The 25,493-nt window shown below is 38.0% G+C and overlaps 1 protein-coding gene across 9 annotated transcripts in view; it reads left to right on the top strand.

Moving 5' to 3' along the window:
* LOC140715456 (uncharacterized) overlaps positions 1-20,474 on the top strand; it is a 274,016-nt gene extending 253,542 nt beyond the window's left edge. For all 9 annotated transcript variants that reach the window (XM_073027670.1, XM_073027672.1, XM_073027667.1 and 6 more), the window contains 5 exons: positions 3,580-3,623; positions 13,962-14,122; positions 17,340-17,446; positions 18,496-18,616; positions 19,644-20,474. In XM_073027670.1, coding sequence (XP_072883771.1) covers positions 3,580-3,623; positions 13,962-14,122; positions 17,340-17,446; positions 18,496-18,616; positions 19,644-19,709 — 499 coding nt within the window. In that variant the 3' untranslated portion in view covers positions 19,710-20,474. The remainder of the gene's footprint in view (positions 1-3,579; positions 3,624-13,961; positions 14,123-17,339; positions 17,447-18,495; positions 18,617-19,643) is intronic.
* The last annotated feature ends 5,019 nt before the right edge of the window (positions 20,475-25,493 follow it).

Raw genomic sequence — 25,493 nt, 5'->3', positions numbered from 1 at the left:
GCTTTCAGCAATTTGTCTTTCAACAAATTACTGAGATTGCTGAGGCACCACCTTGAGGGGCTGGCAGTATTCTTGCAAGATGGTCGTACTTTCGATGCATGCTGCCCGAGCCTTGCTGTTGCCCGTCCATCCGTTACTTAAGTCCTCTGGTGCTCATGCCAAGAACTTACAGCCAGATCTCGTTCCAAAATTATTTAAGGTCACTTGCTTTTCTGAGGAAAGGTTATCAGTGGTGTGTGCTTAAGTAATGTTTGAGTAATTTTGTATATATATTGGTTGATTAAGCATCCCTGTTCACTTAAATAATTCATTGTGGGTTATATTTATAAATATTTGAATTGGATACGTCATCACACTATCATGTATACATGTGTGCCTGAATTAAAGTAAACTCGAAGTTAGACTTGCATTTCGGACTCCTGTGTCTTTAGAATTAGTTTAATGGCTTGAAGTGACAAAACTTAGCATTCAGTCCTTCAACTATGCTGTAGCAAGAAGGGTTATTTCAAGGGGAATAGAATATAAAAACAAGGAAATAATGCTGAAGCATTGTAAGACACGAGTCAGGCCGCACTTAGAGTAGTGTCAACAATCCTTATCTTAGAAAGGATGTATTGTCATTGGAGAGAGTCCAAGAGGAGGTCCGCGAGGATGATTTTAGGAATGAAGGGGCTAGCATGTGAGGAGCATTTGGCAGCTTTGGGCCTGCACTCACTGGAATTTAGAGGAATATGTGGAGATCTCATTGAAACCTATTGAAAGTTGAAAGGACTGGATAAGGTGGATGTGGAGAGGATGTTTCCTCTAGTGGGGCTATCTAGAGATAGGGGGCACAGCCTCAAAATTGGGGGGCGACCTTAGAACAGAAGTAAGAACGATATTTTTAGCCAGAAAGTGGTGAATCTGTAGAATGCTCTGCCACAGAATATGTTGGAGGCCAAGTCCATGGATATATTCAAAGCGGAAGGTGGCAGATTCTGATTGGTCAGGGCATCAAGAGATATGGTGAGAGGACAGGTGTATGGGATTAATTGGGACCCGGGATCGGACATGATGAAATGGTGGAGCAGACTCAATGGGATGAATGGCCTAATTCTGCTCCTATGTCTTATAGGGGTAATCTGGTGAAGTACAGACATGTGCAGAGTCACATGGAAGAAGAATATTGAGAGTGCACGAAAGTAATTAATTGGTATTGAATCAGCAACAGATTTGTAAATGGTTGACATCCCCTTCAAAGGTGTTCTGCTGGTAGAGCCACTGCATGACAACACTGGAAACTAGGTTCAATCCTCACCTTGGCTGCTGCCCATGTGGAATTTGTACCTTCTCCCTGTTAACATGCAGGTTTTCTCCAGGCGCTCTGATTTCCACCCACATTTCAACGATGCGCAGGGTTGTAGGTTCATTGCCCTCTGTGTGTAGGTGAGCCAGGGGTGGGGGAGAATATGGAAAGGGGATTCACATCTGATTAGTACAAATGGGTGGTTGTTGGTCAGAATGCAGCTGGTGGGCTGAAGGACATGTTTCTGAGTTACATACTGTATCTCTCTACCTCTATGTCCAGCTGTGAGAGGCGTAGAGGTTACATTAATTGGAATATTTAGCCTCAATTTGGCACCACTCCACCAATTAGCATTGCACATTGATTGAGATCATTATCTGAACTCTGTATAATGCTCACTGCTATCTACTAGGTTTGCAGGAACCAGCCTTCCTCAATATTGCAATGTAACACAAATATGCATGCATGGATAGAGTAGCCATGTCAGAGACCATTTGGCAACCAAAGTGTCTGGAAAATGAATACTTTGGTGCCAAGTTTTGCAGCTTAAGTTTACGGAATATGATAAAACTTAAAATTGAATTGTTTGGCACCTGTTCTTCACGTGTAAACAAATCATAAAAGCAGTTTTATCTGTGGTAGATCTCACTAGTGATCGTTTCCAATTGAAAATGTGCCTGTTGGTGCATCGGCTTGGGTACTTCCGTGTGCAATTCACTTTAGGCTGACATACGTCTGGTACGATACATACTCAGTGACTTTGCAAGTCACGTACCCTTTTTCTTCTCTTGCTCACATAAACCTAGCATTCCTTCCTACCTCCATTAAGCTTTTGTCAAGTATAACTCCAACTATATGCATTACTCTTTTTCATTTCTATCCAGGAGTTTCAAACCTTATTATGCTATGGGCTAATATCATTAAGCAAGGGGTCCATGGACCCCAGGTTGGGAACCCCTGATTTAAAAGGATTCACCAAACACCAGGAGACCTGACTGCACAACTTCTAAGCTCACTGCAAATTTCTCAAACCACTAACAATGTTCATAGAGTGTGCTATAAAGAATAAGAACTGTTATTTTACTAAATTCAACTGCTAATGTACACATTCTACGGGCACTCCACGAGTAGACTTTCAAGCCCAGCCTTGCCAAGATCCACAGCAATGCAGTTGCCACACCAGTGTTAGTTCTTTCAGTCTGATGAAGGATGCTTCATATTCTTAAACAAAGACACATTTCAGGAGCGCTGGTGTGACCCGCACAGGAATCAAAAATCTGAAAGATAACACGATTCGAGAAATCAGACTTGGTAATACTTCTGTTTTACTATCCCATGCGGCTTTTGAAGCTTAGGCACTGTGAATAGAGATGAATTGCAGCTCAACGGTTCCTCCATCTACCAGGTTCAGTCGTGTTCCCTGTATGAATGCGCATGGTTGAATTTGTGAAGACACCTCCCATGCAGGTGACCTTTCTTCTGTTCCTCACTTGAAGACGCTACTTAAGTGAAGTTTCTTTCAGATTTACTCCTTCAGGCCAAGGATATCATAACCTTCAGCCCTAGGTTATGATGCTGGTGCACTGAATTTTCAGACTGGTTGTATCTTGTTGGTCAAGATTTTGACATTCCTCTGTGAAAATTATGGAGCATTGTCCCTCTCTTCTGCAGCCCTTCAATGGCAGCCATGCTGCATGTGGCTGCTGTCTGATTGCTGCGGGAGCACGCCTTTTGTAGCTGATACCTGCCTGTCATTGACTCAAGATGAACTTGTAGCAGTTGTGTTAGCAGAGTCCCACTTAGAATCATATGGACTTTATTTTAGCTTAACACTCTGTGCAAGTCATCACAGTTCTGTTTTAATGTACTTTTGCCAATTTAATCATTTTTGGAGAGGATCCGGTTGGGGATTTGCACTTTACCCAGACAATGATTAACACACCAGAAGAAGTGTGTAATCCAATTTGAAGGCCATTGTGTTCACAAAAACTTCAAACCTGTCTGAAAGATCAGAAACAGCATTGTACTTGTTTTTCACTATGATATATTCAAAAGTCTAATTCTGTTATGAACGTACATATATTAAACATTTTTGCAATTTTTTTCAATCATTATTCAATAGCAGCAACTTTAGCACCTTTTTCAGAATGATTTTCCCAACGCAATTTTTTCAATGATGGTTGTAAATCTGCTGTACCAAATTTGAAGTTGTGCTTTAAAATCATTACTTTTAAGTTTATATGTCAGCATCTTTGCATTTCCTCTCTATTCACTGTAGCTTTTCTTGTCTACAGGCGGATTGTTGCAGAATACGAGAAGACAATTGCTCAAATGATAGGTAAAATTGTTTCTTTATTCTGTATTATCCAAGATGGTGAAGTTAATTAAATTAAAATGAAACAAATTTTGGTGTTTCACCAAAATCTAAATTGTGATGTTCTGATTTGGCATCTCAGTGCATTTGCTTTAAGAAGTAAATCAAAAGCTTTCAGCTTGCATAAATTCATCCATGAAAAGCTAAACACAAACTCTGAAAACTCTCCCCTCTTTTACAAGGCTGCACCGTTCTCCTTGCTATTCTGACCATATTATAGTTGTTCAAATTAAGATCTTTCATCCTGGATCATTCCTCAGATAAATCTGATACTGCACAAATAAATTCCAGCGAATTAAAGTACCATGTTACTGTTAATTTCTTAATTCCCCAAATTGGATTGTTGACTAAAATTGTGAATATGCCTAGTAAATGCTTTCATAATTTGGCTTTAATTGTGTGAACTTTTACATCTATCATCTATTGATGCTCAGTGTGACTTATTGGTGAACTTACCATTGGATCAGAATATCATCACTACAAACTTACCTTGAGGTCAACCACTCTGTGAAAAGGTTTGCCAGGTCTTACTCTTGAATCTAGTTATTTAGTTTCTCTGTTGTCCAGTCACACTCCATAGAATGTAAGGATTTGGGAGGGGGGTGTAGAATGAGGGGAGGAAGTGGTGGTTCTCTGGCTAGCTCATTTTTGTCTTTTTCTCAGCATCACTGTCTCACTCACTTTTTCTCTCTTTCTCTTACTACGTCTCTTTACCTTCTATTGTTGGGCTTTCTACATCATCTTCTGTTCACTATGCACCTTCATTCTACTTCCTCTGTTTTTTTTACTGTGACTCGTACTGTTTTCACTCTTCCACTTGCTATTGGAACATATGGTTAGGCAGTGAAGTGGGGTGGTGGTGGTGGGAGGTTGGTGTCAGGCGATTTGTGATGGGCCTTCACAGTGGAAGAAAATGTAGCAGAGCTACAGGGCAGTTTTCAGGTTGTGACATTAAATAAAACTGCAGGCAGGAATTGTGGACTCACGGTAAAGAGAAAGTTAAACAAGTTACACTACAGCTTTGTACACCTTGGGATCCAGAGGCTCTGAAGGTTCATATTATAGTAAAGTAGGCTGTGCTTAATTCAGTCGTCTATTTAAGTTGTTTTATGATGTAGGGAATCAGAAATAATTAAAAATCAGCGAACAAAAATTGTAAATAGTGAAGGGTTCCTGTGAGCATTTAGCTTCAGACTGAGTGTCTGTTTTTGGTTAAGGGACAGGAAAATGGGAATATAAAAGGAGAATGAAGCTGTACTTATTTTGCCTTGTGCGGACTGACAAATAGCACCTTCAGCTTTTCTCTTTGAGCATTAATATTCTCAGACCTCAACAAATACTGGTAGACCACCATAAGTTTGTAAACTTAAAACTGTGTAGTTACCTTTTCTCGCCTCTTAAATTGTAACATATTCAAATCCTAAAATATGCTCAACTCCTCAAAGAAGTGATGAAGTTGATCTAATTTTCCACCTTTCTGGTGTTTTAGCCTTTCTTCGCTGCTATGTAATGCTGTAACTATTTCCTTTTTTTTGCTTTTTCCAAAATCTAGTTTATTTTTTGCTTCCTCTTCTCCCACTTTTGCAATATTTTTATTTAAAAAAGAAGTGACATTTCTGATCCTTTCTGACAGATTTGGTGTGTTTTTTTTCTGCTTACCTAACTAGTTGCCTTTTTCCATTATGCTTTCACTTTGCTTCTGGTCATTTGCTTGCAATGCAAAACAAGGCAAGCCCGGTAAGTAATGCTTTTTCACACTTTCATCACCTACTCCATGCAGCTTCTGGGAAGTGGTTGGAGGGAATATCATTTTTATTCCACAACTGTTATTTTGCCTTTGTTAAAGTGCTTCCACCAAATGGTTCTCTCGATGAAGAATGCCTGTTGAAAACAGCAGGCTAATCTACAAGAAGTTTAGTTTGTCCAGGTGCCGTTCATCATAATTCATCACATCACAAAATCTGCTCACGTTTTGAAGATCATTTTATTATTGCTAACCTTTTAAAAATCTATTTGTGGCTTAGAGTCGTAGAAACGTAGAGTCATCATGACTGACTTGAATGAACAATCATTTTTAACCCCATTTCTTGAAAGTAATACTGTGTGTTCTTCATGCTTCAGTACTTCTCCCACTCTTTTTAAAAATCACTTAATAAATCAGTGTCTACCACTTTTACAGGGAAGATCCTCCAGATGCAAGACAATTATCTAAATCAATAATAATTTTCATTTTTCCATTTGAACTTGGACCAATGATTTTCAATCTAAGATTCCAGCCTATTGATCCACTCACTAGGGTCATTGGAAGATATGGTGTTTCTTCTTGCTGAATCAACTTTGTGGTGAAAACCTTTCCATTTTAAGGACTATCCTAAATTTTGTGATTTTGTTAATGAGTGAATTCCTTCAATCATTGTAGTATTTCTTCTGAAGCTTTCCTGAAATGTGTCTATCAGAAATGTCTTACCTAACAATACAGCATTGTAACAGACCATAAGACATAGGAGCACAATGAGGCCATTTGGCCCATCAGGTCTGCTCCATCATTCAATCATGGCTGATCCTCTTTCTTTTTCTCCTCCTCAACTCCAGATCCCAGCCTTCTCCCCGTAATCTTTGACGCCATGTCCAATCAAGGCCCTTCGGGCCCAGTGAGCCCACACCACCTTATTACACCTGTGTGACCAATTAACCTACTGACCTTTACATTTTTGGAAAGTGGGAGGAAACTCACATGATCATGGGGAGAATCTACACACTCTTTACAGACAGCGGCAAAATTGAACTTGGATCACTGACACTGTAATAGCATTTCATTAACTACTGCGCTGTCTACTGTGCGTAACCTGTGATATATAATGTTCTAGCACAATTACTTGGCTTTTGTATAATATTAACATAGAAACATAGAAAATTTAAAGCACATTACAGGCCCTTCGCCCCACAATGTTGTGCTAACCATGTAACCAACTCTAGAAGCTGCCTAGAATTACCCTACCACATAGCCTCTATTTTTCTAAGCTCCATATATCTAAAAAGACACTGTTGTATCTGCCTCAACCACCTTCATTACTACATAACTCCACAAAAATCAAAACAATTCCATTTTTAAACCCCCTATCATTTATTAAGTTTGCAGATCTGTGGATTTGGAGATTAATGATAGTCATCTGTATGTCAGCATGCCCTTATCAGAATCAGGTTTGATATCGCTGGTATGTGTTGTGAAATTTGTTATTGGAGCAGCAGTACATTGCAATAAATAATAAAAACTGTAATTACAGTAAGTATATATTAAAATGTTAAATTAAATAAGTAGTGCAAAAAGAGAGGGGAAAAAAGTAGTGAGGTATAATATCCAGATGTATAGATCTTAGTTATGTGTCAATAGAGAAGCAGCAAAGAGGAATAAGGCAACTGGTGAAGCAGGGGAAATTATCAGTGGTTTCAAGAACTGACTAGTGGCCAGTTATAAAATGAGTAGTGAGGATATGGGTTCAATATCCATTCAGAAATCTGATGGTGGAGATGAAGAAGCTATTCTTCAATCGTTGCGTGTGTGCATTCAGGCTCCTGTACTTCCTCCCTGATAGTAGCAATGAGAAGAAGGCATGGAAGTGTACCGTCTTCCCACAGTAAAATTCCAACACATAAATGCAGGTTCATTTTGGTAAAAGGTTAACTGTTGACTTATTTGTTTGGATAATATCAAACAAATTCAGAGAGTCCCTACCACGGATAGGGTTCCTCTTGGTCCTCACCCACAATCCCACCAGCCTCCACGTCCAGCACATAATTCTTCGAAACTTCCACCATCTCCAATGGGATCCCGTTACCAAGCACATATTTCCCTGTCTCCCACTTTCTGCTTTCCACAGGGATCACTCCCTACACAACTCCCTTATCCATTTGTCCCCAGCCATCAACTTTCCAGCTCTTTATTTCATTCCATCCCCCCCGGTTTCACTTTGCGTTTTTCTCCCCCACCCCCAACCCCGCACCCCACCTTTTAAGTCTAATCTTCGTCTTTTTTTCTCCGGTCCTGCCAAAGGGTCACGGTCCAAAACGGCAACTGTACTTTTTCCATAGATGCTGCCTGACCTGCTGAGTTCCTCCAGTATTTTGTATGTGTTACTTGGATTTCCAGCATTTGCAGATTTTCTCTTGTTTGAAATTTAGAGAGTAAATTATTCAGATAGGAAAATATAGCTTACCTTTTATGTTTAATGGATTGATAGATGGATAATGTTAACAGCTTGTGCCCTAAACAAAATCATGCAAACTGAGGGAATATTGTAGCAGGACATCCTACTGCAGCAGAGAATGAAGTGAATGATTTTGACTTACAGAATCACTAAATAATTCTGTCACTATATTTTTACACTGATGTGGCTGAGAAATTGCCAGTTTTTTTTTGTTCTCAGCATTATTTGGGGCACAATTCTCTTTTATTTATGATACAGCAAAATTAGAATCAGCAACTTCCATTCTACTTATTTCCCTCTTTATTTCCTTTCCTGGTTTATAATCATAGTCATCTAATCTTGCAAAAAGCAGGTTGATTTTTTTTTTTGTCCTTTTTTATTTTCTTATTTTATTTCTCCTGAATGGATTCTCCATACTGGGATGGTGAACGGGTGAGTTTCTGTTTTATAACTGGTCTCTAGTCAGTTCTTGAAGCCCCTTTTTCCTCTTTGCTGCTTCCCCATTAAAGCATAACACTTGGCTGTGAAGAAATCGTGTTTTCTTTCACTGAAATACACTGGAGCCAGTGTTTGACACTACCTTCCCATTCTCTCCATTCCTGCAATAATAATTTATACTAACTAATGTATAATTTGTACATTTATTGCAAGCCTACAATTCCCTAAACAGTGTACTTAAGAAATGTTCAAGTCAAAATTCCATCAGTTTTCTTAGACAAGACTAAAGGTTATAAATCTTTAATTTCCTGAATTCCATTAATGACTGGTTACAAGCAACACACACAAGATGCTGGAGAAACTTAGCATCTATGGAAAAGAGTAATAATGATGTTTTGGGCTGAGACCCTTCATCGGGACCCTTCATCGATGCTGCCTGGCTTGCTGAGTTCCTCCAGCATTTTGTGTGTGTTGCTTGGATTTCCAGCATCTGCAGATTTTCTTTTGCTAAAACCTGTTACAAACTGAATATATTTTTGAATTCAAATGTTCCCTTTTCCTTATGAGAATTAATGTCTTTTAAAATAATTTTGATTGCTCATCTGTTATTTAAGAAGGATGATATGCAGTGTATACAGTTGGTTGAACAATTTTGCTTTATTTTCTTATCAGTGTACCCTCTCTTCTCATTTTTCTGACAATGTCCATCTTAACACTCTTTATTTCAATTAGGTGAACTTGCTAAGAGCGTGTGCTTGGTTCAGATAAACAGGGGTATGCTCCTTCTTGTTAACACTAGCCAATGAAAATGGTATCCTTATTTGTAATATATATTGTTTAAAAAATTTCTCTGATGTGATGATCCAAACATTTCAGTTCCCTAAAACTGGATTAAATTCTATAATATTAAACAATTCGAAGTCCAGAAAACAGACACACTGTCATCTTTCACTCTTCTACCCTCATAGTTTGAGGGTAACTATAGTTAACATCATGAATTTTTATGTTTGCCAGATGCAACCCTTATTTCAATGTAGATTTGCTGTGGGCATTTATCAGAGTATAAAAGTCTAACCTCTGCAGATTACATAATGATGATTGAGACAAAATATAATAATTGTAAATGTGCCAATGACAGTGAATTCTTCATCTTGTTGGCTATTGTTCATCAGAGTGGATCTATCTGTCTAGATTATGAATTACAATTTATGGCTCATACATTTTCTTGTCTTTTTAGAGTAGAGGGAATAATTGGTCTTTTTGTTTGAGGCTGTTATTTCTCATTGTTTATTTAAATATCCTTTTCTTGTAGAGAGACTGTTGGGATTTCTCATTCACTTCCGTTTCTGATTTCATAATTCCTTTCTTCAATTAATTGCCCACCTGGTGCAGATTAATGTAGTATTTTTCCCAGTCTGCCCACTTTCTCTCTTACAAGTACTGATATTTCTCGTTTTTTATTTTATTTTGTATTATTGATTTTATTCATTTTTCCCTTCTGATTTAGAAATTCTAACCCCTTTTGCAGAGACCATCCTGTTCCTGCACTGTGTTTCTATTAACCCTGGTGTCTTATCCAAAATGCCCTGATCTATCCACTCAACTTTGATGAGTGTCCATTCTGAGGATGTTGCTGACCTAATTCGAAATTCTGGCATGCATAACTTCTACAGAAGTTTGCAAATAATTAGAATATAAACCCTGGTTATGGAATTTTGAAGCACAAATATGCAGTCTCTTATCTAAGTTCTTTTTTATTTATTACCATTTCTCCTTCACTTTCTGCTTGTGGGCCTTGCTGGTGGGCCCAGTGTTCCACAGGATAAATGCAAGTTTTGGTCCAGGGGAAAGAATTGGATCTCCTGTAAGTTTTCTTCTTAGTCACACACTTTTCATTGAAGTACTCTGCCAGTTCTTCACCCTAACTTGGTCCAAATAGACCATAAGATCATAATATATAGGAGCAGAATTAGGCCATTTGGCCCAGAGTCTGCTCTGCCATTTCATCATGGCTGATCTAATTTTCTTTTCTACCCCAATCTCCTGCCTTCTCCCTATATCCCTTCATGCCCTGACCAGTCAAGAATCTATCAACCTCTGCCTTAAATATACATGAAGACTTGGCCTCCACAGCTGCCTGTGGCAAAGAATTCCACAGAATCACCACTCTCAGATCCTAAAATGTCTTGCCCAACTGTGCTGAGTGAATACTGTCTCTACATAGTATACAGGTAGCTAGGTTACTAGCTCACAAACTACTCACAGGGACTTCCTAATGAAAATAATGCTGGCATTATTAACAATATCCATGTCCCATGAGAAGAATTTTTGTAGACAGGCTGTTCATGGGAAAATAAACCAAATCTTTTAGACCAACTTTGAAAGTATTATTTGCAAGGCTTGGTTGGAGGTTGAGAATAGATTTGTAAAATCTCATATAAATAATTAGAAGATTAGATGAAATCAGTTTTATTGTTGCTGACATATGTTGTGAAATGTGTTGTTTTGTGGTAACAATACCATGCAAGACATAAAATATAGTTATTATAAGTTACATTGAAAACAGTAAATTAATAGTGCATATGTGGAATGGTAAGGTGGATTCAAAGACCATTCAGAAATCTGATTGGCAGAAGGGAAGACGCTGTTTGAGTGTGGGTCTTCAGGCTCCTGTACCTCCTCCCTGACAGTAGTAACGAGAAGAAAGCACGTCCCGGATGGTGAGGGTCATTAATGAAGGATGCCGCCTTCCTGAAGCACCGTCTTTTGAAGATGTCCTTGATGGTGGGCAGGGTTGCGTCCATAATGAAGCTGGCTAAATTTTAGGAATATTTTTGCAAAGTTTTAGGACAGATAGTATTATTGTAGCTCACGTTTTGATTCAGAAGAACATAAAAATGCTGCAATGCCATGCTGAATGACTATGTTCAGTATTAGGGGACTTAAGGCTATATGCTTGATGCACCATCAATAACTCTGAGACGTGGGTTAAGGTAGGCTTTTATTGGCTGGAAGAAAGCACAAGCAGCAAGTGACCATCACACGACATCCTGGAGACTGAGGAAGGGTCTGTGGCTCCAATTGCCTTTATACCGGGGTCTGTGGGAGGAGCCACGGTCTGTAGGAGGAGCCACAGGAGCAGTCAGCGGTGGGGGCGTGTCCAGACAGGTATATGTAGTTCACCACAATGCTGTAATGATTTATTTCCTTTGACATATGAGGTTGCATACTGACATGTTGAAACTTAATACAGCTATGATTTTTTTTTCATAATTTTAACCTTGATAACAGCAGGAAGAACAAACAAATAAGTAGATAAATTGTAGTTTGGTGCCCTTGTGCAAGTCACAGTATTTCTATCATCGGATGAGCCATTTGGAACACCCAAATGCTTCAGTATGTAGTTCTGTCCTTTAAAATGTTCAAAGGAAGATGCAAATCCAAATGGTAGAAATTTTCTATGGAAGCAGAGGAGAAAGAAACTGTAATCCCACATAATCCAAGGCAAAGATTTTTTTTCTTTTTTTTCCCTTTTCACACACATTGTTTTTAAATGGAACATCTATGGAAAAGAGTATAGTCAATGTTTCAGGCTGAGAAAAAAAAGTCCTGAAGAATGGTTTCAGCCGGAAATGTGGACTATACTCTTTGATGCTGCCTGGCCTGCTGAGTCCTCCAGCATTTTGTGTTTTGCTTGGACTTTCAGCATCTCGCAGATTTTCTCTTGTTTGTTTTTAAATGTATCATTGATTACTGGGCCAATTGGTTAAGGGAGTGGAAAGAGGAACTACGGAGGCAGAGATCCCTCTCATGACACTATGTTAAGTGAACCAATTTCATCTGGGTTATGTGAGACTTGGTCTTGATTTTTCTTTGTTAAAGAGGAAATATGCTAGCTCAGATGCTCCATAATATAAAATATTCACAAAATAATGGTTAAGGTTCTGAACTACATTGCTGAAGAATGGAAATTCTTCTGCCACTAAGGTTTACATGCTGAAAACAGAGCTTGAATCCTAGAACAATTGAGGAATTGAATTTAAGAAATTTTACATTTTAAGAAAATTTAAGAAATGTGGAATTTAAAAAATGATATCAGAAAATTTGTAAGCATGGAACTAACTAGACTTTCATAAAATCCCATATTTGGTTCATTGATGTCTTTCAAAGATGGAATTCTGTCTCTCTTACCCAATCTTGCCTATATGTGATTTCAATCCCACTGATTAGTCCACAGTTCACAGATTATTAACAATGGTCATTAAATGCTGGCATTGCCAGGACTATAGACATCCTGTGAACTAATAAATATAGAATGAATGGACCACTTTCACTATTTTGTTCTAATGCTGATTTTTTAGATGGATTATGCTTCCTCTTTTAGCCTAGTTTCTATTAAGTTTAAGTTTCCATTGTGTGCTAAGGGCAATAGATCAACCAATATCATTGTCTGAGAGAGGCTCCAACAACAGAATTGAGCAATATGTGAGACCTTACTGGATTCATTTGATATACAATGTGGAGGTGCAACTTCAGAAATAGTTCCAGTTTTGACCATGATGATTTGTGTTGATATCTTTTAAATGACTCTCCCCCATTTGCCAATCAAAGACGTACAACATATTAATCTTATCACTTTCCTTCTTAATTTTGGCCTGAATGCACGAGCCAAAGAAAGTATATTTGCTGCCTATCATGGGTAAAAAAGGGTTTTGAAAGTTATACCAGGATATGTTAAGCAGTTTCCTTTGCTATAAACTTTCTCACTGTGTGTTCATCTGTTATTTACCCAAACATCATCTGCAATTGATTACCCAGAGAATGATTATGTTTACTTCAAAGGCACATTATCTTTAGATTAGAAACATTCTTCCTTTCTCAGACTTGTTGACTTAATTGCACCATTACCTTTTAATGGACATTTTGTACTCTTCTTCATACCTCAATGCTTACATTTTGCATTTTAAAGTATATATTTCTGGCTGAGCACCTTCCAACAATAATTTCCTTTGGGATATATAAAGTTTTGTCTTATCTTACCTTATTTTAATCTTCCTCATGATGAGGAAAGCACCCACTTACTTTTTGTGAATTATTTTGTAGTGCAAATTACAGCCATGTGCTCTAACCTAATCAGTTTTCTGGGGATTACCATAATTACCATAAAGCATATTAAGTATATTGGGAAATGTCGTTTGTTGAGAAACTTGATATTGTATTAGAAATAATAACATATAAAGAATGTTTTTTGAAACTTTTGCTGAAAACTGTTGTGTTTTTGACTCAAATGTCCAGTACTGGAGTTTTGTGGATTGCAGTATTAAAATGTGCTTCCAAAGCATATTACAAACAAAATTCCTGTACAGTTCCTCCTCAGGATATGACAGACCCCTTTCCTGGGAAATATCTGTAACTCAAATAGTTGTATATCTGAGATGTGGCTTCCAGGCAGTATATTTAAATGCAAAGGCTGGCAAATCCATCCCACTGGTATCCCAAATATTCATTCATTTATATAGGCTGTACATAGTTAGGGCATTCATAATCAGGATATGGCCTGTGTGTTTCTCCATTAACAATTATTTTACAAAATATTTTTCGAGCTGTAGTTCAGATATGGTCCTGTAAAATGGCATGATATGAGTTTTGTTTTCTGCAGAGGATGATCACAGAGAAAAATCTATCTCCCATCACACTGTACAGCAGTTAATCTTGGAAAAGGACCAGGCCTTGTCTGACCTGAACTCTGTGGAAAAATCTCTGGCGGACCTCTTCAGGCGATACGAGAAAATGAAGGAGGTGTTAGAGGGGTTCCGAAAGGTGGGTTCATTAAAAAAATTATTTTCTAATCTTTCCTAAACATAGAATTTTAAACTATATATGGACAGCAATTGTTCCCCTAACAGGGTAATTATAATAATTGCAGCAGACAAACTATTGTTGTTAATTTAAAATAAGAATGAGGAGGATATTGCAGAACAGATTTTTTGAATTTTTAAGAGTTAATATTTGAATCTTATTTCACTTTATTAGTTCTACAATATAGTGCTGACTGTGAGTTGGAGCTCTGTGTACCAGTAGCACCCAATGATATCCATATCCACCTAATTATTTTTGGAAATAAAAATTAACCAATAGAATAAATATTAAATTATTAAATTTTAAACTACTAAGTTTAGACTGGGATACTGAGCCTCCTGCTATTTAGCCTAAACCTCAGGGAGTGTAGGTTGCTCTGTGTATAATGCAATGGAATTCATAATTTGTAGATATCATGGTGTGTTGTTTGTAAAATGTTTAGGTAATTCCTTCAAAGAATATCAATGGTTTGTTAACTGCACACTGACTTCTAGAATTCAGAATTAAACAAAATTTAGGAATTGCTGTTGGATTTCCCTTGTCCCAATCAAAGGGGCTTGGCATTCAAACACATGATGAGTGAGGTGCTGGAGTCTTTTATTCATCATGTGCCTATTAAAAAAGAGTTTAGAGTTTTTTCAATCAGGTGTAAATGAAGTACCAACAATATTGAAAGCCTTAATTAGTAATTGGGGCACCACGGTAACATATCGGATAGCACAACGCTAATACAGCTCGGGGTGTTCCGGAGAACGGAGCTAGTTCCGGCACCGTCTGTAAGGAGTTGCTACATTCTCCCCATGTGAATGTGTGGGTTTCTTCCTCAGCCCAAAGGCACACAGGTTAGTAGGCTAATTGGTCATTGTAAATTGTCATGTGATTGGGCTAGGATTAAATAGGTGGGTTGTAGGCTGTGTGGCAGTTGGGCCGGAAGAACATGTTCCGCACTGTATCTTGAAATAAAATAAAGAAATAAACAATACCTCCAGCACACTTTTTTTGACTTCTTTATACTGTATGTCCCTCTTAAACACATCTTTCTTTATTTTGTTTTTGAAGTATTATTTGTCATTAATTTAAATAATCTATGCTTCATTAAGGATTGTTGCCTAAAGCTGGTAGTAGTTGCTTTCCCAATTTACACCTGTAACAGATTCTTGCAGAAGGTGGCCGTTTTGGCAAAGTTCAGAGTTCAAATCAAAATTCCAAGAAAATTTATTATCAAAGTACATATATGTCACCCTGTACTTACTATCTTGGGTTGCATTTTCTTGCAGGCATTCTCAGTAAAATGCAATAGAATCAATGAAAAAATGACACATTGGCAAAGACTGACAAACAACCAATGAGCAAAAGAAGACAAACTGTGCAAATAAAAAAAACAAAGTAAATAATTAATTCCAAGAAAATGAGTCCTTGAAAGTTCTTGTTGACAGAATGGTAATAGGACATTGTGGTGTAGAAGCCTGAAGGAATTCAGTGAATAACTCCATGTCTAATGGACATCAAGAATATTCCACTTGTAGCTAAGCACAACATCTTGGCGTATTGATCACATCAGTTTACAATTCTTTACATTTTTACTTCGCTAATTAAATAACCTTAGATACAAAACCAAAGATAGGACCAATTTTACAGTAATTATTTATCAGAAATCTGTCAGTGTTTGGGATTATTATACTGTGGAACTGAGAGTAACTACTGAAGAATCAACATGGAAATCCAAAACCTGTTGTAGTAATATCCTCTGTTTTCTATAGAGAATAGTATTTTGCAAACATATTTTAAGAAATCAATAATTTTGCAAAAAATTAAGCTATTTACAAAATGTTCTTACTGTAAAAGTATTCTGAATATGTTGCACATTCTTCTCTGCAGTAAAAATAAGTTTTTAGACCATAAGACATAGGAGCAGAATTAGGCCATTTGGCCCATCAAGTCTGCTCCACTATTTCATCATGGCTGATCCATTTCTCTCTAAACCCTATTCTCCTCCCTTTTTCCCATATCTTCTCATGCCAGACTAACCAAGAACCTATCAATCTCTGCCTTAAATGCACCCAGTGACCTGCCGTCCACTGCTGCCTGTGGCAGCAAATTCCACAGATTTACTACCTTCTGGCTAAAGAAATTCCTTCTTATCTCTGTTCTCAATGGACATCTCTTTAATAGAAAACTAACTCTATTTAGCAAATTTTTAGTTACAGATTAATTATATATCTTTGCTTAAATATTTCAAAATGTAAAATATTTTAAGGTAATAAGATAATATGTTTATGAAATTAATAGCACATTTTTAATGATATTCCAGTTCCTGTATAAATGCCAGTCTTTATTTAGCACTATTTAAATGTTAAAAATCAAACTCAAAGATAAAGTTAAGTTTATTGTCATATGCATAAGCCTATGATGCACAGCTGGTTTTGAGAATTCTTCGGTATAATTGGCTGTCTAGGTACTCTTGCTGGACACCAGGGATTCTCTGAAACTGCTTTATGATGTGGCCAGAACAGGGAGGGAAAACCTTTGTTAACATTTGTTACTGGATCTTTGTGTTTAAATTTCTTTAGAGTTGGTGATTATTGTTTCTTTGTTTGGTGCAAAATCCTGTTTGTAAATATTACTGTAATTTTGTCAGTGACGTCAGACTGAAATGTAGGTTATAAACAAGAAGAGTCTGCAGATTCTTGAAATCCAAAGCAACATGCTGGACAAACTCAGCAGGTTAGGCAGAATCTATGGAAATGAATAAACAGTTGATGTATCAGGCTGAGATCTTTCTTCAGGACCGAATGAAAGGGGGAAGATGCCAGAATAAAAGGTGAGGGAAGGGGAAGGAGGCTAGCTAGAAGGTGATAGGTTCCTTCATCTCCAGCCCTTTACCTTTCCTACCCATCTGACTTCCCACATCACCTTCTAGCTTGCCTTTTTTCTCTTCCCCCAGCTTTTTATTCTGCCGTCTTCCCCCTTCCATTTGAGTCCTGAAAAGGAGTCTCGGCCCGAAACGTGTGTTGCTTTGAAATACAGATTTCGTCATCTTGATCAACTTACAAAATTAAATCTGCAGTGTGTGCTGAAGGCAATTACTCTTCAAGGTCTACTTAAAAGACTATTTTGAGGAAACACGTTTTCTTGTGTATCTATTCTGATCTTCAGGGCAATTACTTATTTTTGGCAGAATGAGGAAGTATTGAAGAAATGTGCCCAGGAGTACCTTGCCCGTGTAAAGAAAGAAGAACAGCGGTACCATGCTCTCAAAATCCATGCAGAAGAGAAGCTTGACAAGTAAATAGTCTTTCTTCCTGTTAATAATTAATAGCTCACAAAGGGGCATGTAGCAATTATTGAAATCAATGGGGAACACAGAATCAATAAATACAATTCCTGACAATGACTTTGCAGAGAAATACATGATTTTTCAGGGAGATTTTTTATTGATATCCCTGAAGGCTAGATGTTACTAAGGACAATACAAACTGTAAGAATTTTCAGATTGCGTAATTACTTTGTGTTGTGAAATGTTTTGAATTTGTTTTAACTTTTGATATAAAAGTTTACATGTTTTAATACTTCAAATAATGCTTGATAGTTTTTACATGAAGCATTCATAATTTTTCAACAATTTGTAGTTGGCTTAACTTGTAGTTGGTGTGCCATCCACTGTTCACTCCTGACAAGTCCCTTCACTCCTGACAAGTCCCCACATCTACAAATAACCTTTCCATCTTATAAACCTGCATACTACTATGCAAGCCCTACTGTTCAAAGTTCTTAGTAAATTTTATTATCAAACTACATATATAGCACCAGCTAAAACCCTGAGATTCAATTTCCTGCAGGCATACTCAGCAAATCTATAGAATAATAACGATAATAGGTTCAAAGAAAGATTAGCAAACTGTACAAATGCAAACATAAATAAATAGCAATAAATAATGAGAACATGAGATAATAGAATAAAGAGTCCTTAAAACTGAGATCATTGGTTGTGGGAACATTTCAATGATGGGGCAAGTGAGTGTAGTTATCCCCTTTTATTCAAGAGCCTGATGGTAGAGGGGTAGTTTCTCGGTAAGTTCCTGCCTGGGAAACCACACGGGGTGAATAGGAACTTTCCTTATGGTTTGCAGCAAGCATAGAAACTCAGTGCTGATTACATCTTATGCCCCTTCATGTAGAATAGGTATAAAGGATGAAAAATATGCATAACGCAGCTGATCATATCACTGTGATGCAAAGCTATGACTTGGCGGCCAATGTGCATATAATAAATATTATGAACAATTTAACTTTTTATCTACATGCACGTTCACTGAATATCCATTGAATTTTAGAGCAAATGCTGAGATCGCTCAAGTACGTGCCAAGTCCAAATCGGAGCAGACAGCTTTTCAAGCCAGCTTACGGAAGGAACAGATGAAAGTTGAGTCATTGGAGAGAACTTTAGAACAGAAGGTAATTCAATGTGTTTTAGAAATGAATGTCCTCTCAACATTTAAATTGGTAAGACTGATTTTCTGATCATTATTTTGAATGTAATTTCTGAATTTGAAGGTCATATATGACTAATTCCTACTTGGCTATTATTTTCAGGTGTGTATACTGTCTGCACTTGTGTTGCTCTTTTTAGTTTTCACTAAATTCAATGCGCAACATTTTGCAATTATTTCATTGTGCGGGAGGTTAATTGGATACTCTTAGGTAACAATCAGTTCATTTTCTCCCACAGTCACAAATTCTTAACACCAGTTAAATAATTACACATATCGTGGAACTCGTGTCTGAGTTTTGGGCAGGTCCTTCAAATTGCTCTTGCAATAGGTTCTCAACTGATAAAGATCAGATTTTCATATGAAATGCAATGAACTAATGACTTTGGTATGATCCCAGTTTTAGTGCCATTTAAATCACTATTGCTAATTTAAATTGGAGTACAAGCACTTGAGTTAGCAACTAGCACTGAAGTGTTGTTCACCTGAATGCATTGGTTATTTCAGGCAAATGAAACATTTCAGGAAACATTCTGCCTTCATTTTCCCCTAAGCTGTACAAATTCATGGCTGGATGATATACAGTATTAACTGCAAAAGCAGACAAACATTTAGGGCCAAGTACCAGTAGTGAATCTTGTCTTGGGAAATACTGAAGAACTGAGATTGAGTTGTTGGATGTGTCAATGCATTTTTAGCTTGGGAGTTTTGCTCTTTCAATTTAGTTAACACCTCTTAGTACTTTGTAACTATCCATCAAGGAGCAATCATCATGGAACAAATAAAATACCTCCTGCAGTCCAATTAAGGTGGTCTACAAAATCGTAAATAATTTTTGATCTGCTTGAGCTGCATATTTTTTCAGTGAAAACTATAGACATTTTTTGTGAACAGCTGTGAAAAGACCAGATATCAGTGTGGTAATTTTAAAATCTGTGCCTCATCTTGAGCCTAGAAAATGTACATTCAATGTATTTCTGATTTCTTTTCAGAATAAGGAAGTAGAAGAACTGACAAAAATCTGTGATGAACTGATTGCCAAAATGGGGAAGAGTTAATGTTGCCTATATTTTTTGTCGATAGTGGGGAAATACTGAGTGCAATAAAGCCAGTGGTACAGTAATATTGACTGACCTATGTGGACATTGTGGTTTTCACCACATTTTAGTGCACTATTTCTCTTTCCAGTGAGGACTGTTTAATGTATGTAGCAATCAAATGGCCCTTGCAAGTTTTCCTTTTACTATCTGCTGTATTGTAGTCTGGCACATGGCAAGTTCCTGTATCAGGGAGATTGGTCGTTTGATGGCTAGGTGAGACGTGTTTGATATTGAGATTAATTTCTTTATGGTTCTTTTTATGGGTTCCCTTGTAATGTGTTTTAAAGTTTCAATATACTGTACATTAAATTACTGCAAGAGAAGTCTTGCCAATTTTCAGTGAAGCCTTAAGAATCTAGACTTGATCTGCATTCTGAATTTGTAAAAATGCATGTGTCAATGAAGTTCTCTATTGTAAATAAAATTTAGTTTAAAATCACAATTGCTGTTTTCTTCAAAGTGATTGCTTCTAGTTTTATCTCAGCACTCTATGCAAAATTAACTCTTCAGAGAAAGCCTATTACAATGTTTGAGGTGGCTACAATTTGTCAGACTCTGTGAAGTTTGTTTCTTTTTAAGTGTTGAACATAAGGAAGAAAAGAGATGTATGTTTATTCTGATGTTGCATTCTGTTCTCTTTATGGCTCACACACATCTCAGTTTGCTGTACATCTCTTGTCAGTGGCCAGTTTCTAAAGCAATAAAGATGTTAGTTTACCTGAACTATTTTCACCTGCTGGTGTTCTTGACATTTACTACCTTGCATAAATTGGAATTTCATAAATATATGCCACAGTTGCATGGTTACCTGGTCCATATTTTCTCACCATTTTTATATGTTAATATTTCAATGATGTTTTGGAAGATTAAATCATATTCAGCTATATTAAGCTGTTACATAACTCTTTCACCATTTTCTTCTTTTGATCAGCTCCCCAACCCTTTGTTCCCATAAATGAGTATTACAACCAGAAATTTTGATCAATTTAATTGAGAGTTTTTATTTGTGAATCATATGCTCCTTTACTCACAGTTTGCCCAAAAATTAAGGAAATTGTAAAGCATGAAAAATTAAAAATTCAAAAGCTGAAATGCCTACAGTTCAAAAGTATTCATCCCCCCCATCCCCCCCTCCCCTTTCTCAGTACTTAGTTGAATCATCTCTTGCAGCTATTACAGCCAGTAATCATCTTGGATAAATAACTATTAGCTTTGCACACTGTAGTGGAACAAGATTTGCCCATTTTTCCTTGCAAAATTGCTCAAGCTGTCCAGATTAGTTGGGGTGCGGTGGTGGACAACAATCTTGAGGTCTTGCCGGAGATGTTGGATTGCACTCTGACTAGGACACAATTTTCTTCATTTGAAGCCACTCTATGGTTGCTCTGACAGTGTGCTTTGGGTTGTTGTCCTGCTGAAAGATGAACTTCCTCCCCTGTTAAAGCTTTCCGGCAGAGGCTATCAGGTTCTTATCCAGGATTTCTCTGTATTTAGCATAGTCATCTTCCCATCAATCCTGACCAAATTTCCAGTCCCTGCTGCTGAAAAGCATCTCATAGCATGGTGCTACCTTCACCATACTTTACAGTGGGGATAGCATTTCCTGACTGATGCACAATATTAGATTTACATGGCACGTACCATTTAGTGTTGAAGCCAAAATGTTCCACTTTAGTCCCATTCAACCACAAGACCTTTTATATCTTTACAGAAACTTGGAAGTGATACTTTGCTAAGTCTTTATGGTCAAGGATATCTTTTTTCATGATACTGTTGGGGACTGAATACTTCTACAAGGCCAGTGTTCACAGCAAACCCTGATCACTGACAGTAAAATTCCCACCCTGACTGTCTCCAGAGTGGGATCTTCTTCCCTTTTCCCTCTTAGCTTACGTTTTGAAGTCTTCCTCTTCTGTGGTCCTCTTCCCACATCATACCATCCCCATTCTAATTTGCAACACTCTCCCTTCATGATTTCCACTTTTTTCAGAGATCCAAATTGTGAAGGAAAGTCAGTACTTGGAAGTAAATAACAAAGTAAGAACATAATAAAGATTATTAATCTTCTCATTTAATGCCTTTTTCCTGCACTATCTCCACATGTCTTGATTCTCTCAATATTCAGAAATCTATGTCTTAAATGAATCAATGACTGAACCTCTGCAACTTTACATGAGAGGGAATTCTAAAGGTTCATCACGCTTTGAGTGGGGAAAATTTCATCTCATCCCAATCCTAAGTGGTCCTTCTCTGATTCTGGGATGGTAACCTCTGGTTCTGGTCCTCAACAAAGGAGAACATTCTCCCTTTATCCAGCCTGTGACTTTTATTTTTGTAAGGTTTCAATGAATTGAATAGATCTATTTACAACTATTTTAGTGAGACTGCCCACAAATGCTTTGAGAGGCTGTTCAAGGACTACATCTGCATCATACTACCATCCACACTGGCTCAACTACAATTCACCCACCGACACAACCGATCAACAGATGATGCAAAGCCACAGCTCTACGCACTGTCCTTACACATTTGGAGAAGAAGGATGCTTATGTGAGAATGCTGTTCTTGGACTACAGTTCAGTATTCAACACCCTCCAGGCTTGACAAGAAGCTCAGAGACCTTGGCCTTCACCCTGTCTTGTGTAGTTGGATCCTGGACTTCCAGTCAGATGGCCGGCAGGTGGTAAGAGTGGGCTCCCTCACCTCTGCCTTTCTGACCCTCAACACAGGTGCACTCAGGGCTGTATCCTAAGGCTCATCCTTTACTCTCTGTATACCCACAACTGTGGCACCACCCACAGTTCCAAATGCTAATTAAATTTGCTGACGATACTACATTGATTGGTCTAATCTCAAAAGATAATGAGGCAGCCTACAGAAGAGAAGTCATCACCCTGACACAGTGGTATCAAGAAAACAACCTCTCCCTGAATGCTGCAAAAACAAAAGAGCTGGTTGTGGACTTCAGGAGGAATGGAGACAGGCTATTGACATCAATGGATCTAGGGTTGAAAGGGTGAACAACTCTCGCCATACACATCACCAAGGATCTCACGTGGTCTTTACATACCAGCTGTGTGATGATAAAAAGCACAACAGTGCCTCTTTCACCTCAGACGGTTGAAGAAGTTAGGTATGGGTCCCCAAATCCTAATAACTTTCCACAGGGGCACAATGACTGGCTGCATCACTCCCTGGTATGGGAACTGTACTTCCCTCAGTCGCAGGACTCTGCAGAAAATGGTGCAGACAGCCCAGCACAACTGTAGATGTGAACTTCTCATATTCAGGACATTTACAGAGACAGATGTGTAAAAAGGGCCCGAAGGATCACTGGGGATCCGAGTCACTCCAACCACAAACCGCTCCAGTTGCTACCATCCATGAAACAGCATAAAAGCCAGGACCAACAGGCTCCGGGATAGCTACTTCCACCAGGCCATCAGACTGCTTAATTCATGCTGATACAATTGTATTTCTATGTTATATTGACTGGCCTGTTATACATACTATTTATTACAAACTACTATAAATTGCACATTGCACATTTAGATGGGGACGTGACGTAACGATTTTTACTCCTCGTATGTTAAGGATGTAAGTTATAAAGTCAATTCAATTCACATATAGAAACTTGTAGCAAGAGAGTTAATGGATGATGGTGAACCCAAGTGCTGAGTAAGATCTAGAATAAACTTCAATTCGAAATGAAGAAGACAACACAAACGAAATCCAAACGTGAAATCACAAACAGTAGTACTAAAAATGGACCCCTTACTCAGTGAGTGCTCAGCACGAGGCCTTTGAGTACAGAGTTTTCATGAAGCAAAGTGGCAAGCAATAATTGGCAGTGTGAGTTTAAGGGACAGCAGCAGCTAATCATACTCTGGGAATTGGACCATCGAAACTTGGATGCCTGCCGTTGTTCAGTTTGGATCATAACATAAACTTTTTTTTAAATCAGTCTCTCAGCTAGTCCTGACATTGACTGTTTGCTCCGCTCCAGAGATTCTGCCTGACTTGCTGAGTTCCTCCTGTACTTCATGTATGTTGCTCAAGATTTCCAGCATCGACAGAATCTCTTGTGTTTATGATCTACTGAACTTGCCTAGCTGAGGTTTGCAAGCGCACTTACAACAGCAACAGAACTGACAAGATCTTTGCATAGAATACCAGCTATATGCTGGTTAAGATCTGAAGTGGCAATGGTAAATGCAATATAAGGTAGTAACAACATTTGTACTTTGACTTGTCTATTAAATGAGCGGGTCATGGAATGGCTGAGGCGGTGATGTTGATGGGGTGAATGGAGGTGCATGACAAAAGGTCAGTGCAGCAGTGAGGCCAATGCGACAGCCATGAAATGCAGATCAATTTAAGCTCGGTCCCATTTACTGTTTTGCTATTAGGGTGCTTAAGATTTAAACCAGATTAAAAATGAAAGCTGAAAAAGATACAAATAGTTTGGCAGGGTAATGAGATCAGTTTTCCATTGTTCCAGAATTAGGGCTGGAATGAGTAGATTAGTAATGATTGATCTTTTCCAACAAGGTTGGCCACAGTATCCAATCATTGGATTAAAAAAAACAGAAATGGAAAATGCATTAAAATACTTAGCAGATGGCATATGAGGAGAGAGAAAAAGAATCACTGGTTCAGGTCCCTGCAACTTCTGATAAAAACACATTGATCTGAAAATCTGCAGATGCTTCAGTCCTGCCGAAGGGTTTTGGCCCGTGGCAATGTACTTTTTTTTATAGATGGTGCTTGGCCTTCTGAGTTCCCCCAGCACTTTGTGTCTGTTGCATTGATCTGAAACATTGAATTTTGATTCTCGCTCTACTGATGCTGCCTGGCCTGCTAAGTACAGTCATTGATTTCCTGTCTCATTTCCCATATCTAGAGTATGGATATTATTTTGTTTTAACCATGATGATTTAAAGAAATGGTGCAGCCTTCTATGCTTGGCATTTAGTCATAAATGTAGAAACCAAAAACACTGCTAGGGGAATAGAGCCTGATTTCCCAGCTCAATGACATCTAAATGTAATTGTAAAGTAAAAAGTCACAGATGCTGGAATTTTGAAATGCAAACAACAAAAACGGGAAAACTCACCAGGTAAGACAGCATCTGTGGTCATTAGGTTAATAATGATGCATCAAACCCCAACTATGTTTCAGGTCAACTGTTCTTAATGGACCATCTCCCTATTTGGGCAATAACAAATTTTCTTTGTTTTACCTTAAATGGCGCCTCAAAATTGGCCTGACTTTGTAGAATTACCCTATTTGAACAATATAATGTTTTAAATTGTTATATTTTTGATGCACCATCAATAACTCTAGGAGACTGGAAGTGAACGATAGGCTTTGATTAACAGCAAAAAGGGAGCACGACATGTCGAAGACTGAGGGAGGAGCAGTGCCCCAATCGCCTTTATACAGGGGTCTGTATTTCAAAGTGAAAATAAGTCAATATGTCTTATTTGACAGTCAAACTCAGGCCTCAATTCACCAATGGTTCGAATTGGCCACAATCGAGTCGACTTTTTCATTTTATTCCATATTGTAGGTATATCCACCTGTTGGCAGGGAGCAGATACAATCACTGTTCGGGGATTTGCTGCAAGTTTTGAGCAATACGTACAACATGCTGGAGAAACTCAGCAGGTCAGGCAGCATCTGTGGAAATGAAGACGACTTTCCGGGCTGAGTTCCTCCTTTACTGGTTAATGCTTAAGA

This window comes from Hemitrygon akajei, chromosome 23 (genome assembly GCF_048418815.1).
Source record: "Hemitrygon akajei chromosome 23, sHemAka1.3, whole genome shotgun sequence".
Lineage (NCBI taxonomy): Eukaryota > Metazoa > Chordata > Chondrichthyes > Myliobatiformes > Dasyatidae > Hemitrygon > Hemitrygon akajei.
This window is presented reverse-complemented; position numbering and strand designations above follow the sequence as displayed.